Raw genomic sequence first — 15,105 nt, 5'->3', positions numbered from 1 at the left:
GTGGACGAAACACAAAGGGTCCTAAGGACAGGCAAGGTGGGTACCAGCAGGCAGGAAAAAGGGCAGTGCAAGCAAAGCGGCCAGTGAGACCCAGTCCTGCTACAACACAGAGGCCTATCCCAAGCCGGGGTGCTGGTCCTGGTTCCACCGGGCCGAGGCATGCAGTGCCAGCAACAGTGAGCAGGCCAAACGGGCTGCAGCCAGCAGGGTCCTAGGTCCCAACAGCTACCCAGAGCTACGGCCAGGGTAGGGCAGGTGTTGATTAGGCACTCTGAACTGGGATAAGAAGACACCGTGTGGCCAACTCGACCTTTATCCAGAGAGTGACCGGGTAGGAGGCAGGATTGCTTCTGTGAAGGACACAAACAGCCACAAACTACCCCGCATCTTGCTTCTGCTACTGGAGCCTGGGCCAGGGACAGACGCGATGCCCGCCAAGGCCAACCTAGCGCTTCTAACTCCCAAAGTTTTGGAAGCCCCACAGCCCACGGCCACCTAAAAACAAGACAACCGCTCCGAGGCCAGCCAGCATCAGGTTCCCACGCGGGACGGAGCCCGCAGGAGACGGGCTCCGAAGAGGAGCAGGGATCCACTGGGGCTCTGAGCTGAGCAGGACAGAAGAAGATTCCAAACCACGGCAAGACAGAGTGTGGCTGCAGCACTGCGGGGGGGGGGGGGGGGGGAGGGGGGGGAGCAAGGGTGAGGGGTGGGGAGCTAGACAGGGCGCCCATGCATCAGGAGAGGGGCCACGGGGCTACCTGCTCCTCCGCTCAGCCTCCGGTCCTTCAAGTGTGCAACTAAGAGAGAAGACAGCCAGAGAGGGCGAGGGGAGGGGAGACACAGAACACGGTGAAGATTGGCCAAGGGCATCGAGATGGGCGAAGAGGAGACAAACCGGCAAAAGAGGGAGGGCGGACGGGGCGGGGCAGGGCTGAGGCTGGGAGAGCCGGCTGCTGCAGCCCATCCAAACCACAGCTCGTGGAAGCCACACACCAGTCTCGGGGGTCTCACCTCTCCCTCTTCTCCAGCCCAGGCTGTGGCTTGAGGCCCACGGAGGCCACATCCTAGACCCAGTGTCCGCACGGCTCTACCAGACCTCAGTCTTGCACGTAAAGCGGAGGAGGCTGTACAATCTTCCCAAGCCCCTCTGACTCCTGGGACACACTCTAGTGCCTGCGGGTGTGGCTCCTTCTTCGCCTCACAGATGTCTGCCATGCTCCAAGAGGGCATGGGGCCCGGCTAGTCCTCCCTGCCTGTGTCTTTCTCTGTCATTTCCCCATGAGGCTGGCGGGGTGGGGGTGGGGGGGATATCCTATTTCTGTCCCAAGGATGTGCAAGCCCCAGAGGCTGAAGTCTTTGGTGGAGGGCACCAAACTGAAGGGGAACAGTTCGTCTCCTGGCAGTTTGGTGTTGTTAAGAGGGGACCAGAGATCCAGGAGGCACAGAGGGGCTGCCAAGCATCATTGTGTGTGTGTGTGTGTGTGTGTGTGTGTGTGTGTGTGTGTGTGTGTGTGTTGGGTGCTCATGGACGTAGGCTGAGTCTCATAACTGTTACATGAAGGTATGTTTCCAGAAGGATGGGGATCAGAAAGCTGGTTTAGAACCCTTGTTCCCAGCAGATCCTCAGGCTTACTTTCCACAGGTTTGGACATGCTAACACCCATGGGCCTGGGTACTAACCCTGTACTGTGAGAAAGAGCCTTTTGGAGGTACCCTAATCCCAATAGAGTGTGAGTGACTTATCTGAACAGGCTTCCCTAACAGCACCCAGCCTAGGCCCCGGACTCTCAAGGGCTGGAAGAAGAGTCCTCTCCCAAACTGGCCTGAATCCGGACTTAGAATAATGCCTCAGGCTCTACCCGAGCCCAGAGGCTCTCTGGGCCTGGGATGCACACTTTACAAAGTATGCAGAGTCTTCAGAGAGTAGCCCAGTCTTGGGGTCCAGGTGACAGAGCACACTCACCCACAGACTCCCCAGCACATGGGCACTGTGTCCCTCGCCCTGGGTGGGTGGAGGTGTACTTACTGTAGCCCATGCCTTGCAGGAAGTATTTGAAGGCCTCAGTCAGCTTCCCTGGCTGCAATAAGATGGACAGGAACGTGCTCTGATTGGCTACCTGGGGCTATGGGGAGGATGCCATCACCCCTCCCCGCCCCCACTTCAACAAGCGGGGTGATACAAAGACAGCCCGGCCATGCTCTTACCTGTGTCACCTGCGGAAGGCCACCAGAATCTGCCATCTGAAAGGAAAAGAGCCGAGGGAGCAGACTGAGGAGCCCCTCCCAATACCTGGACACACTGTGCTAGTCAAAAGCACCATCTTGCTCCCCTGCTGTCCAGCAGACTCCCCTCCCTGCAGCTGACCCACGGGGCTGGTGGGGTGGGGGTGGGGTGTCTCACCTTCAGGAAGGTTGTGGTGGTTGGGTCCAGTTTGGAGTTGCACTCAACCTGGGGACAAGGAGCCAGCTGCAGACAGACAGACAGACAGACAGACAGACAGACACACACACACACACACACACACACACACACACACACACACACACACACACACGCTCCACTGCCTAGGCAGGTTCTGTGCCCAGAGCAGGGAGGGGAGGGAGGGAGGGAGCGAAGGAGGACAGGAGGAGGGTACAGGCCCAAGAGTTCCCTTCCCAGGCTCTCTCCTGCTAGGGCTCCAAGTCCCTGGAGGCCTGAAATCCCACTCACAAATGCGAGTAGGGCAGGGACGGGACAAGGCTGAGGATCTGGGCAGGTGAGGGACAGCAGGGGACACTGGGGCCCTGCCTAGGTCAGGATGGCCGGTGCAGCCCACACTCTGCCCTTGCAACCTTCCTCGGGAGCCCCTGAAAGCTTCCTATCGTCTGATCCCGCCTGGGCTGATAGGCAACCACCCTGGGACTGTGTGCTGCCAGAACGCTAATGTGAATGGGAACAGGCACTGGCCCACCGTGGGTGCCTGGGTGGCTCCAGGGTGAGTACTGACGTCTATGAGTCACTTTGGGGTCAAACTTTGGAAGAAGTGGGCCCTGAGCTCTACACTGAGAGCGTGTGGAGACTGAGGTGGGCGACACCGCGGGGGAGACAGGAGGGACCACCAGGCAGCATGACCACCAAGCAGCATGGCCCTGGTCTTATCTCCATTCACTCACCAGGCCCCTTCACCTGCACAGTGGGGGGGTCAGGCCCCCGTGTGTGACCAGAGTATCTGGGAAACCCCCCATTCAGGGCCTGCCCCCGACTCTAATCCCCCACCCCTGCTCAGGAGAGCCACACTCACCACCCCGTCCTCGGCAGGTGCATTATCTCCGACTACCAGCATCACAGGGCAACTATGAGACAGAGGATAAGGTCATCCGGCCTGGGTTTAGGGGCAAAGGCAGGGACAGGCTGGAGGGCAGGAGTCACTCACCGGAGCGTCTTGGCATTGGGCACGGTCCCAGGCCGGTTAATGTCAAGGTCTCTGCGGCTGTGGGGGAGGGGCAAAAGTAAAGGGGGCATCCCAGGGGTGGATCCCAACACTGCCAACTGGTAAACCTGGGAGTCACGGACTTGCTCTGCGTGCACGGGACCCTTTGGGCTATCCTTATCATGACTCCTTTCCAGATCCCCCAAGCTGTGTCAGGAATGTGCTGCGGTGTCTGTGACGTTCCTGTCTTGCATACTGCTGCTCCAGGACCACACATACAACCCTTACTAAATATCTGCATCTGACTCTCTTCCTCACTGAAGTTTTTTCCAGCCGGAGCTTCCTTACTAAAAGTTTACAGAAGCAGGGCTGAGCACCTAGTCCCGAAGTGGGGACCAGGGGTGCTGCCGACATTCTCTCCACCCGGCAACAGAGAAGAGCAAGAACCCAGGGCCAGAGTCCATGGCCCTGCTCCCCCTCAGCTCCAAGGAGGCCGCACCCTGGGCAAGAAGCTGCCCTCTCCCAGACTTCAACAGCAGCCCCTCTACAAGCTGGGGATGGCGCTGCCCACCCTGGCCCCCGTCCCATGGGGGGATGGGGACCCCCCACACACACACCTGTTGTACATGTTCCAGAAGAGCTGCAGGTTGGCCTGGTTCACCACGTTCGAGATCTGTTGCCGGTAGCTCTGCACAAGTTCTGTATTGCTCACCAGCTCCTCCTGGGCGGGGGAGGATGGGAGGGGGACACACAGGCAGGGGACTCAGGGCTCTGAGAGGGCACATGGGAGTCACCTACAGGAGAGCCCAGGCCCCACTCCCAGCAGGAGTGGTCTGGAAGGCAGAGGAGGGGCCTCGGGAGTGGGGAGGCTTCCCACCGGCCACCTCAGACACGGCGCAATGACCACGGCGCTATGGCTCGACCTGCAGCACCTGCCGGTGCCGGGTATCCTGAGGATACCCCATATGACCCCCGATCCGGCCCTTACCTGGCTGAAGAGGTGGGAGAGCACCGTGTCTGGTAAAGTGCTGGTCAAGCCAGAGAGCTGCAGGAGGGGAGGGGGGGGGGAAGCCAGAGTGAGGCCTGCCTCAGTCACTGCTCTCACGGCCAGGCCACGGGGGCTCGAGGCTCACCTTGGTGGCGGCCCAGTCGATCCAGCCTTTGCCGTTGGGGTCAATGTTCATCAACACCAGCCCTCCACCAAGTCAGGGAAAATGAGCTGCGGGGGAATATAGGGAAAAGAGGCCATGAAACTTGCTTGGGGACATCTTCAAGATACCACAGATGGGCCAACTGTGTACCCGGGTCTGTACAGGGTTCCCATCCAGGGGCCTCGATGTTCCTCCTCTCTGCCCTAGAAGTTCTTTGATTTAGGTAGAATCCATTAGAGCAGCTTTTTACCCTTTTTAGTACATGGACATGTATTTGTGTTTGTTCGTGTGGTTCTGGGGATAGGGACCCAGAGCCGTACCCTAACACACGCCAGGTAAGCGCTCTATCACGAAGCCGTACTTCCAGTGTTTTTAGTATGTTTCTGAAGGTGTTGCAAAACTGAATATTAAACATCTTTTAATCTTGTAAATTTTTACATTTCTTCATTCATTCGTGTGTGTGTGTGTGTGTGTGTGTGTGTGTGTGTGTGTGTACACATTCTCATATGAAGCAAGACCCTAGTGGGAGTTGGTTCTCTCCTTCCACCAGGTGGGTCCAGGGGATCAAATTCAGGTTGTCAGGCTTGGTGGCAAGCCCCTCTACCTGCTGAGCCAGCTTGCTGGCCCCATCTTAAAATCTTAAAACAGGCTGTTTCCTTCCTTGCTTGTTATGGCTGAAGACCCTGGGGTAGAAGTCGGGACACGGACCTCTTCAAAGCCAGCCTTGTGCTGACTGTGACAGAGGGTTTTTGTTTAGCTGTTGGTTCTCACGGAGGGAGAACAGGTAACAGACACATACAGAGCCCTGCGGTCTGTCTGCAGGGTCTGGGGTAGTCTGCAGCCAACAAAATGGCTCAGTGTGGGGACAGAAACTGGAGGTGAGAATTCTATTTCTTTTTTAATAAATGTCGGAATCCTAAAACAGTTCCTGGCTTTAGAGACAAAGGCTTTCCTGCCTAACCTGCGATTTCTGAAGTGAGGTTCTCTTTAAACCTCAGAACCTGAGTGTAAGTGCAGTGTTGGGTTAAAAGGCCATTTGTGTCAGTATGGCACCTCATCCACTGGGGACAACCTGTACTGGTGGGCAGAGGGACAAGTTAGTTTGTCACTGACAGGAATTCGGCTTTGGAGAAGGGTAAGCAAGTAGCAGCTAACAGTCTTCTGAAGCAACACATGGGGAAGGAACTCCCTTTTCTGATTTATGCTAATTACTCATTTATGATTGGGGGGGCATGTCACAATTCTGTGGAGTCCCTCTTCTTCTTCCTCCTTTATGTGGGCTCCAGGGATTGAACTCAGGTCTCTAGGCTGGTGTGGCAAGTACTTTACTTGCTAAACTATCTCGCCAGTCCATCTATTTTATTTTTGTGTGACGCTAGGGATGGGACCCAGAGCCCGAGACGTGCAAGGTGAACACTATCGTGGAGCCACACCCCAGCACCTCTCTTTCTTCCCTCCCTCCCTCCCTCCCTCCCTCCCTCTCCCTCCTTCTTTCCCTCCCCCTTCCTTCCTCTTCCTTCCTTTCTTTCTTTCATTACTTTCCTTGGAGGAAAAAAATAGAGAAAGGGCTTTTTCTGAGCAAAGGGGAAGGAAGAAGAGGAGGAAGAACAGGGAAAGCCCTTTGTGGCCCTGGGATCACCCTCTTGGTCTGGACTGGGGTTCTCTGGGAGGGTGGGGAAACTCACCGCAAACTTGGCCAGCACATAGGCTCCGGCTCCCACTCCGATGCCGATCACGTACTTGAACCTGTTGGAGAGCAGGTCACTCTATGGCTGGGGTGTCATTTTCCACGAACCTCGGCTAGAGCAGGTCTCACCCTCCACCCTCAGCCCTTAGCTGAAGCCAGGCTCACTGCAGTGGTGTGGGCAACTCCTATCTCCCAACCCAGAGTCAGGAGCTGTCAGGGACTCACCCAAAATGCTGTACCACACTTGGGAGCATGGCAGCCAGCTGCTCCATGGAAGGGAACTGGTACCTGTAGGCAGAGCGGAAGTTCAGGACCTGGGTACGGTGAGGGCGCGGGGCTGGAGTGAGTGAAGGGACTGTGGGGTACCTACCCCTGAGGGAACTGTGACGCCCCCACCTGCTGCCCAGGGGCATCCACATGGCACACCACAAAGTGTTTGGTGATCTCCTGCATGTCCTCAAAGTTGAAGAAGGTGTTGAAGCACAGCTTGTCTGCAAAGACACAGCTCTTAGTGGGCCATAAGAAAGGACGGGCATCAAGGATGTCAGGGGTCGGAGGACTTCAGAGCCCAGTGGGGGATCCCAGGCCAGAGGCTAAGCCACAGTGGGGAGAGGGGACTGGGATCTGCAGGACCATGCATGGAGGGCAGGGGTCCTAGCTTGGATGGCAGCTGAAGACCAGGCAGGGTGGATCAGGGCACAGCTGCACTTACGATTGAGGCCCACATCATGGTAGGTGAGAATGGCTGGGCGGTTCCCTTTAGGAGAGCCCCGGATTACCACATGCAGAAGGCCATAAGGCGTCTCGATGTCATGTTCCTAGAGGGGACAGGTGGCATTGGAAACACTGTTTTTTTTTTGTTGTTGTTGTTGTTTTCGAGACAGGGTTTCTCTGTGTAGCTTTGTGCCTTTCCTGGATCTCGCTCTGTAGACCAGGCTGGCCTCGAACTCACAGCGATCTGCCTGGCTCTGCCTCTCCAGTGCTGTGATTAAAGGCATGCGCCACCACCACGCTGCTGGAACCTCTGGTTCTTAAGGGATGAGGTGATAGAGCCCCTGGCCAAGGGGTCTGCCCCCTTAAGTCACCCCACGGGGCAGGTGGAGCCTCCGCCTCAGAGATGCTCAGCACAGGAACATCCCGATTCCCTCCACCAACAAGCCTGCCCTGCCCTGCCCCTGCTCCACATCCAGTCTACCACAGGGTCCTGGGAGGTCAGCTTTCTCCATTTCACACAGCCCTCCCAAGAGGGCTCTGCCTCCCCAGCCCAAGCTCCTCCTCCATGACCAACCAAGGTATTCCCCCTTCCTGCAGAATGGCCTCTGCCACCCCACCTAGAACCCACAGCAAATGTTTCCACGTCAGCTACACATCTGTCCCCATTCCTGCTCCCTCAAATTCCCTGCCCTGTGGTACACATCTCCACGGCCTTCTTCAGGCAGGACTGGGCTAGCCGTGCTTGCCTCCAAGGTCTTCCGCAGTCCCTATTCCCAGGTCCCACACCTTGGTGTCCCTTGGCTTTGCTGCTCAGGCCTTCAGGGGGACCTGGTTCTATGTGACTCCGAGCAGGACCGACAGCTTCTCAAATCATCCACAGAGGCTTTGTGGGGGCTACAGTGTGTAGACGTGGCCCAGAGAAGGGAGCTGCTGCAGCTGGCACCCCGAACCTTGAGGGGATACCCTGTTGATTGGCCTCTTTGCAAACAGTCATTCCTGGGCTCTCAATGAGGAAATCCAACACACTGGTCAGAGTTGAACATACCCTGCCCTCTACCACAGGGCTTCTGATACCACTGCCAGTAGCCCAGAGGCGGAGCTGGTGTCACGGTCCCCAACAGGAGAGAAACAGCAAGTGACTGAGCACTGACTGTGTATCGAGCTTCCTATCTGCCACTCAAGACAGGGAATCTAGCCAGGGACACTGGTTTTCCCAAAAGGGAGATGTGCGTGACAAAGCCGGTTTCCCACAGACTGCCTTTTTTGGGTGTGGTATCAGAGGTCTACTGTTCAGACTGGTCTTCAGAAGGAAATGTGGTGATAATCCCATGACCATAGGCTGTACTCTGGATTCACACTCTGCTGGGAGGCCTGAGTCTCGCCCTGTGGTCCTCAGTGAGGCCCAAGGCCAACATAGCCTTCCAGGGCTGTCCTCCCTCAGGACCCATTGACCAAGAAAAGCCTCCTGCTCACTCACTGGTGCTTGACACGTGACATCTCCTTTATTCCTCACTGGACCCCAGCCCTCTACAGCTTGCTCTTCAGGAAGACACAGGCCCAGAAAGGATGACCGACTTGCCCAAGGTCGAGCCCAGGGCTGACAAGATGCCAGCTCAGGGCTGTGGCCTGGCCCCAAGCGAAAGCATTTTCTGAGGGGGAGACTGAGGTCCGCCCAAGGGGCCTACCCTGTAAGCAGGCTGTCCCCCACCCCAGCCAGCTGCTTTTCCCCTCTGGGGTCCCTGCTACGGTCACCCCACTGTTCTCTCAGCTCTAGAGGAAGGGATGGAGCGTGAGGTGCACAGTGTAAAGACACCACACAGCCAGCAAAGGGGCAGTTCTCTGCTGCCGGGGGTCCGATCTTGCTCTGCAAGGACACAGGGACCTAGGAATTCTCCAAAATCGGCCCCTCGCGGTGTGTGAGGGGTATCTGCCCTCTGCTACCAAGGTAGTCTGCACGGCCCTTCCCAACCCTGACGTGGCTGCCCAAGTCCTTATCTCTGGGCAGATACCATCAGTCACAGCATTGGCCTTTTGAAGGATGGATGGTTCAGTTCCCAGGTGGGGAAGCGCTGGCTTTGATCAGATCATGGGGCGCTAAGGGAGTGATGCTGACCAAATTTCTTGTCCTGAGGTATAGTGACCTTGACGGAATGTTTCCAACAACTTCTTTACCACCTCATCCTCCTCAACCCTGGGCCAGGAACTCAGACCCAGGTTGTCTGACAGAAGCTGAGCATCCCCACCCCTCAGGGTGCTGACGAGAGTGAGGGAAACATGCCTCAGGGGGCGCCGCCCAGCAGACTGTCAGCCCCTCAATTCCCAGGGTAGAGTGCTCCCATTGGCTCTCAGTGACGTCAGAGCCCAGCCCCCCGCCCCCACCTCCAGGTGGGCGCTAGAGGGATGCATTGCGGCAGGCGGCAAGGGAGCCGGCTTTGAGGTCCCCTCTCGGTCTGGTCCGTCTCCCCTCACCAGTGTGACCTTGAGGGCTGGGGCGAAGAGGGACAGAACAGGGCTGTGACACACCACGGCAGTGGATGTGGTGGGATTTGTTTTCAGCGGCTTCCTGGGTAAATCGGGAGACAAGGTCTGCAGGGGAGGGCAGAGGCTGATTAGGACCAGGCAGGAAAGGAGAATGAGTGACGGGGCATGGATGCGTGCGGGGTAAACCTGCCCTTGCATCTCCCTCCTTGAAGAAGAGCACAGGGCTTGGGTAGCTTGGTGCTCCTCCCCCATGGCAAGAGGAGGTGTCCTGAGGCTCCACGCCCTGCCAGCTCAGGGCTCCCGTCCTGTCTCCCCCACCCTGTAAAATAAAGCAGAGCAGCCTCTCCTGGACTCTTCTGCGATGCTCCTGCCCGAAGACCCAGACTCCCACCCTTCTTTCTGCCCGGCACCGCAGTGCACTGGGGACACACAGTCATGGAGACATGACGCTCGCTCTGCTGCAGCTATCCGGCATCAAGGCAATCCCCCACCGGCCAGACCCTGCAGGTACAACCCTAACAGACGCTAGGAACAGGCCAGAGGCTCACAGAACACACACCGAGCTGAAGGGACCCCAAGAGTTCACACCGGAGGCAGAGAGCACAAGCCAGCAAACAGAGGTCAGTGCGTCCACTGCATTTCCCAGGCATCATCCTTCTTACCCCGCCCTCCATCCAGGGCCCGAATAGACCAGGAAGACAGGCATCCGGGCAGAGCTGTCACCAGTCAGGGCAGGAGGACACCTTGTCCTCTGTAGGTCGCAAGGATGCCGCATCCTCCCTGCCCATCCCGCAGCCCCCCAGGACCCCCACTCACCCCATCCCAGCACTCCGGCATCTTGCCGAGGAAGGGAATTCGCTGAACCGGAAAGGGCAGACAAAAAACCTGAGTCACTCGGTCTGGAGGGAGGGGGGCAGCCCAGGTGGAAGACTTCGGCTCTGTGATGGGGCACAGCTCCCGAGTGATTTTATACACAAGATCCCGGCCCTGCCCAGGCTGGTCCCTCCTCCCTGAAGGGTTTCTGAGCAGCTACTTGTTCACTCCGAGTCCTCGCTCCCACATTGGCTGTTAGGAGACAAGCCTGGCTCCTATTGGCTTCTGAGAGCCTCGCTCACTCTGCCTCGTTTCAGCCCCTCCCGCCCCAGCGACCCAACGCCCCCGACGGTCCTCAGCCCCGGCAGCTCAAGGGTGCTTGGCTTGCTTGGCTGTACGTGGCTTCTGGGAAGCAGCCGCCAGGGCCTCACGGGTGCCCCTGCATCATGCACACAGCCGCATCTCACGGATGTGCAGGCCAATGCAGGGTGGCCTGAAAAGCTGGACTTGCAGACCTGCCTCAGCACTGGGACCCATCCCCCGGGATCACAGAGGTCCTGAGAGACCCAGAATCTGGATGGTTTGACTCCCAGGCCCAGCCATGCCAGCAAGATGACAGCCTAGGTCACATCACCTTGAGGACAGCTACTGGTTGAGGAGGACATCACTGATTTGGGGAGCACCTAGGTTTACCCATTGCTTCAGGGTCTGCCACTGGGTGTCTCTCCCCCTTGGGTATCTCCCACCCTACCTACGCAGACACCCAGGACTGATCCACAGCCCTGAGAGTTTATGGGTCTGGTTTGGGGGTGCTGGGCAGGAGCAGAGGAGCAATAGAACAGGCCTGGTCCTCCCTGACCTCACATTCCTGCAAGAGGATAAAGCAACCGGAGGAGGAGGAGGAGGAGCGGAGGGGTGGGGGGGGCGCAGGCCGACATGCTTGCATCCCACACAAGCAATCAACCCAAGCCCTGTCCTCTGAAGCCAGTCGGTATGAAGCCCAGCTCCTGGGTCTCTGGAGGACACACATCAGGCTGCCTGCCTTATCCACCAGTGCAGCGAGGCTCGGGGTGATAAGCTGGTCCTTGACCCTATGGCCTGTCTTACTACAGAGGCACCCAGATGGGGTACACGGAAGAGCAGGGAGCCGAGGAGAGCAGGGGAGAAGAAGTAGGCCAGGGAGGTGACAGAGAAGGGGGCCCCCCAGGGCTGAGAGAAGAAAAGGAATAGGGCACATGGTGGGGGCTGGGTATCTGTGCCCCCATTCTGTCTCCTTGGAAGAGGAAAGCACTGCTGGTCCCTGTCTATGCTGATGCCCTGCACCCTGGTGGGGCCCAGGGGAGGGTGGCCAGCTCCCCACCCAGGTGCCTGGTGACCTGCTTTGCAACAGTTACATGCGCCCTTCCTAGGAACAGCCTCTGTCTTGGGTACCGACAGCTGTCCCCACGCCACTTCTGACCAGGCCACCCCCAAACAGAGAGACATGGAACAGTGCCCCAGCCCTCCTCCCCTGGTCTGCCCCTAAAGTCTTCTCATGGGTCTCTCCAGGAAGCAGGAGGGTCCTGCCGCCCATTCCCACTCCCTGCGGTCCCTGACCAACCCACGCCCACTCCCTGACCAGCTACGGAGGGGTTGCCCTCTCCCTGGCTCCCAAGAGCGATGCTGACCCAACACTGGCCCCTTCCAAGCTACTGGTTTCTGTTCAGCTCTCTGGCTACAAACCCACAGACCAAGGCCAGGTCTGCTTGACCAGCTCTCTGCGGAGTCCTGGGGCCACGTTTTTAATCCTCTGCTTCTGAGACACAGAAGCCTGAGAGAAAGTCAAGGAGCCTGAGGCCCAGGAGTCAGGTGGTTTTCTCACTCAGGTAAGGGCCAGCAGGACTTCTCTGCCGCTCAGCGTTCTAGGCCCCGGATATGCCCATCGAGGAGAGCAGACACTTACATTAGAAGCCCCACCCCCACCCCACCCCGCATGCCAGACCCTACCTAAGCGCTTTACACATTCTCTCACTCAGTACCCACTTTTCAGACATGTGGTAAGCTGCCCTACCTCACGCGGCTAGAAGCCAGGCGGTCTGCTGTGCCTGTGTGCTATGGTTGGCTGTGCCTTGTCACGGTCACAGGGGTGGGTGGGGGAAGATGTCCGGACACTAGGCCCTTGGACACAATCCCTCACAAGCACTGAAGCTTCACCACTTGCTTCACTATACAGAATGAGCAGGCTGGGAGCAGTGGGGGCAGGGGGGGGGCAGGTTGGCTGGAGCAGGCTGAGAGTAGTGCGCACGCGTGCGCGCACATGTATGCATGCGTGCGTGCGTGTATGCGTGAGTGCGTGTGCGTGTGTGTGTGTGTGTGTGTGTGTGTGTGTGTGTGTGTGTGTGGTGGGGGCGGACATAGACGGACCTAGACTAGAACAGGTTGAGAGCAGCATGTGGGGCGGTGGACACGGATGGACCTAGATGGGATCTCTTGTACTTCCTGGTTTCTCTGTCTCGCTACTTTCTCCTGCAACTGACCCTGCAAAGCCAGAGACAGCCTGCCACTGTGGAGCTGGGGATGAAGGCGGCCCCTCAGCTGTGGCCCAGATACCAGCCATCTTTGTGGGTGTTTTTCTTTAAAAAAGAAAACCCAAACCAAACCGGCCTCTGTGTAGTATTCCCAGGGTGACAGGAAGGCGATGCCCTTCACCAAGCAAAGGGTCTTGAGAACCAGGGTCCCACCATGCACAGCGGCTCTAGGCTTGTCCACTCACACTCCTCCACCCCCACACCTCCACACTCTCATTTGTAACACAGAACACAGATTTCCATGCCAGGGTCTGTCATGCTCGGATTTCTGGCTGTCCCTTCTGAATAGGCTGGTCCACCTCACAGCCACATCCCGCCCATTCCTTCTCCGGGACTCCGATTGGCCTCAACTGCCTATGCTTTCCTTTCATCTAAGGCCCGTGACCTCAGGGTACAGGCACGGGCACATGGTCTGCCTATAGCCTCCCTTCATGTCCTTGAAGAGGCACATGACCAAGGGACCAGCGCAGGCCCAGCTCCTCATTCTCATTGGCTAGCTGCTTCAGGGGGAGGAGCCATCAGGGAGCCCCACCTCCTGTATCCAGACTAGAAGACTGTTCCATGCAGACTGACCCAGAGAGAGGTCAGGTGGAGAAAAGAAAGTGGCCTGGGGGTGACTTCCATCCAGCAGGGGCGGGGAGGAGGGCCTGAATTGGTTTGTCATATTTGGACGGCCAGTGCAGTCTGGGAACCCTATAAACCTATTTCCCTCTCCATCCTATGCCGCTGTTAGACGTATACCTGGAAATAAACAGTTTTGAGGGGACTCAGAAGGGAGAAACAGCTGGCCAAGTGAGCAAAAATCATCATGTGAAGGAATATAACGAAGAGCAAGTTCCGTTTTCATGGTACCTTTGGCATCTAACGAAAGAGGACATGGTTGTCCAGGCAACAGCTGCTATGGAAACCGGAGTTATTTCCCAGCCAGCCTAGCTTCCACTGGAGGGAAATGCTGATTCAGGTGACAGCATCTCTCCCTCCCTTCTGCACACTCACTGCCGGTGGCACCTGCTTCTTCCCCAACTCTCCCGTTCACAAGAGGGTCCACCCCCCTACCACACCCCCACACTGGGCAGGGGGAGCGGCTAGAGCAGGAAGCAGGTGGAGGTGGTGTGAGCAGTGGGGGTAGTCATCAGACCATGAGGTGGCCTGTCCTTACCACCAGAGACCGGGACATGCAGACAGGCTGGGACGCTCCGCTAAGACCCAGCCCGGTAGGAATGGGGTCCCCACAGACCCGGGTCCCACATTTGGAGAGGCGGAGCCTTCACCTACCTTCCAGTCCGTGTCCACAACTGAGAGGAGGGTGTCGGGGTTGTCCTAAGGAGAGCAGACAAAGGGGGGACGGACGTTAGCCCAGCCCCCAGGGCTCTTCTGACTCCCAGTCAGGTTCACGCTAACACAAGCGGCTCATGGCTTACCCAGTGCTGGGGGTCAGGGTATGAACAGTGCAAGGACTTCTAACTTGTAGGGCGTCAGGGAGACTGAGGACGGCTCCCCAGGCAGAATGCACTGGGATCTCGGCCTGAGTGCCGGCTTTGGATCACCGCACACAAGGGCAGAGGATGATGAAGGAGCAGAGAGGCACCGTGATTGTCACCCCCAGGGAGGGTGGTAGCTGAGGCCTGTTCAGGGTCCTGACCTGTGCACATTAGGGATTGTCAAGGCCCATCGGACTCTCTCAAATTTCTTGGGTCTATGTGAAGCTGGCAGTAGCATCTTCCAACAGTGCCTGTCCTGCCTCCGGACTCCAGATGCCATGATGGGGGACGCTACCTGGCCATGTAGAGCCTGGACTAGAGTGGGCACCCAGACACAGGCTAATTTGGACGGACAATTTGATATCACAAATGAGAGGCATGTGGCTCAGAAGATACCCATAGCTGGGCATAGTAGCAAGTGCCAAGTAGCAAGTAGCAAGTTCAGCACTCAGGAGGTTGGGAGTTCAAGGCCAGCCTCAGCTATGTAGTGAGATCTACTGATTCTTCCAAGACCTAGGGGAGCTAGGGAGAGAGGGTGGCCACTTCTGGAATCCCTTAGGAAGGGGGCTGCTGGCAGAAGGGGTAGGGCTGGTCACTGAAGGAGCCTTTCACCAAAGCGCCTTCAGTGAGAGGGCTGAAAAGCAAGTGTGGGAAGGTAATTACCTCAGGGAAGGAGGGAGGCAGTTCTGTTAAAAAACAGAATCTGACAGAAAGGATGAGGCAGATAATGGTAGGGTGTGCTATACACTCTCGGGAAGTTAGGGGCCCAGGAAATAGGCGCGTGGGAGAGATGGGACCCAC

The 15,105-nt window shown here is 57.6% G+C and overlaps 1 protein-coding gene across 1 annotated transcript in view; it reads right to left on the bottom strand.

The window, feature by feature from the left end:
* Nucleotides 1-15,105, bottom strand: part of Ndrg4 (NDRG family member 4) — a 35,864-nt gene that overhangs the window by 1,881 nt on the left and 18,878 nt on the right. The window contains 15 exon segments of the mRNA XM_028888640.2: nucleotides 759-797; nucleotides 2,027-2,078; nucleotides 2,206-2,241; nucleotides 2,402-2,449; nucleotides 3,282-3,333; nucleotides 3,414-3,470; nucleotides 4,028-4,131; nucleotides 4,399-4,455; nucleotides 4,544-4,602; nucleotides 4,605-4,629; nucleotides 6,247-6,307; nucleotides 6,474-6,536; nucleotides 6,619-6,739; nucleotides 6,961-7,066; nucleotides 14,099-14,143. Coding sequence (XP_028744473.1) covers nucleotides 759-797; nucleotides 2,027-2,078; nucleotides 2,206-2,241; nucleotides 2,402-2,449; nucleotides 3,282-3,333; nucleotides 3,414-3,470; nucleotides 4,028-4,131; nucleotides 4,399-4,455; nucleotides 4,544-4,602; nucleotides 4,605-4,629; nucleotides 6,247-6,307; nucleotides 6,474-6,536; nucleotides 6,619-6,739; nucleotides 6,961-7,066; nucleotides 14,099-14,143 — 925 coding nt within the window.

Source organism: Peromyscus leucopus, chromosome 5 (assembly GCF_004664715.2).
Source record: "Peromyscus leucopus breed LL Stock chromosome 5, UCI_PerLeu_2.1, whole genome shotgun sequence".
In the NCBI taxonomy this organism is placed as follows: Eukaryota; Metazoa; Chordata; class Mammalia; order Rodentia; family Cricetidae; genus Peromyscus; species Peromyscus leucopus.
This window is presented reverse-complemented; position numbering and strand designations above follow the sequence as displayed.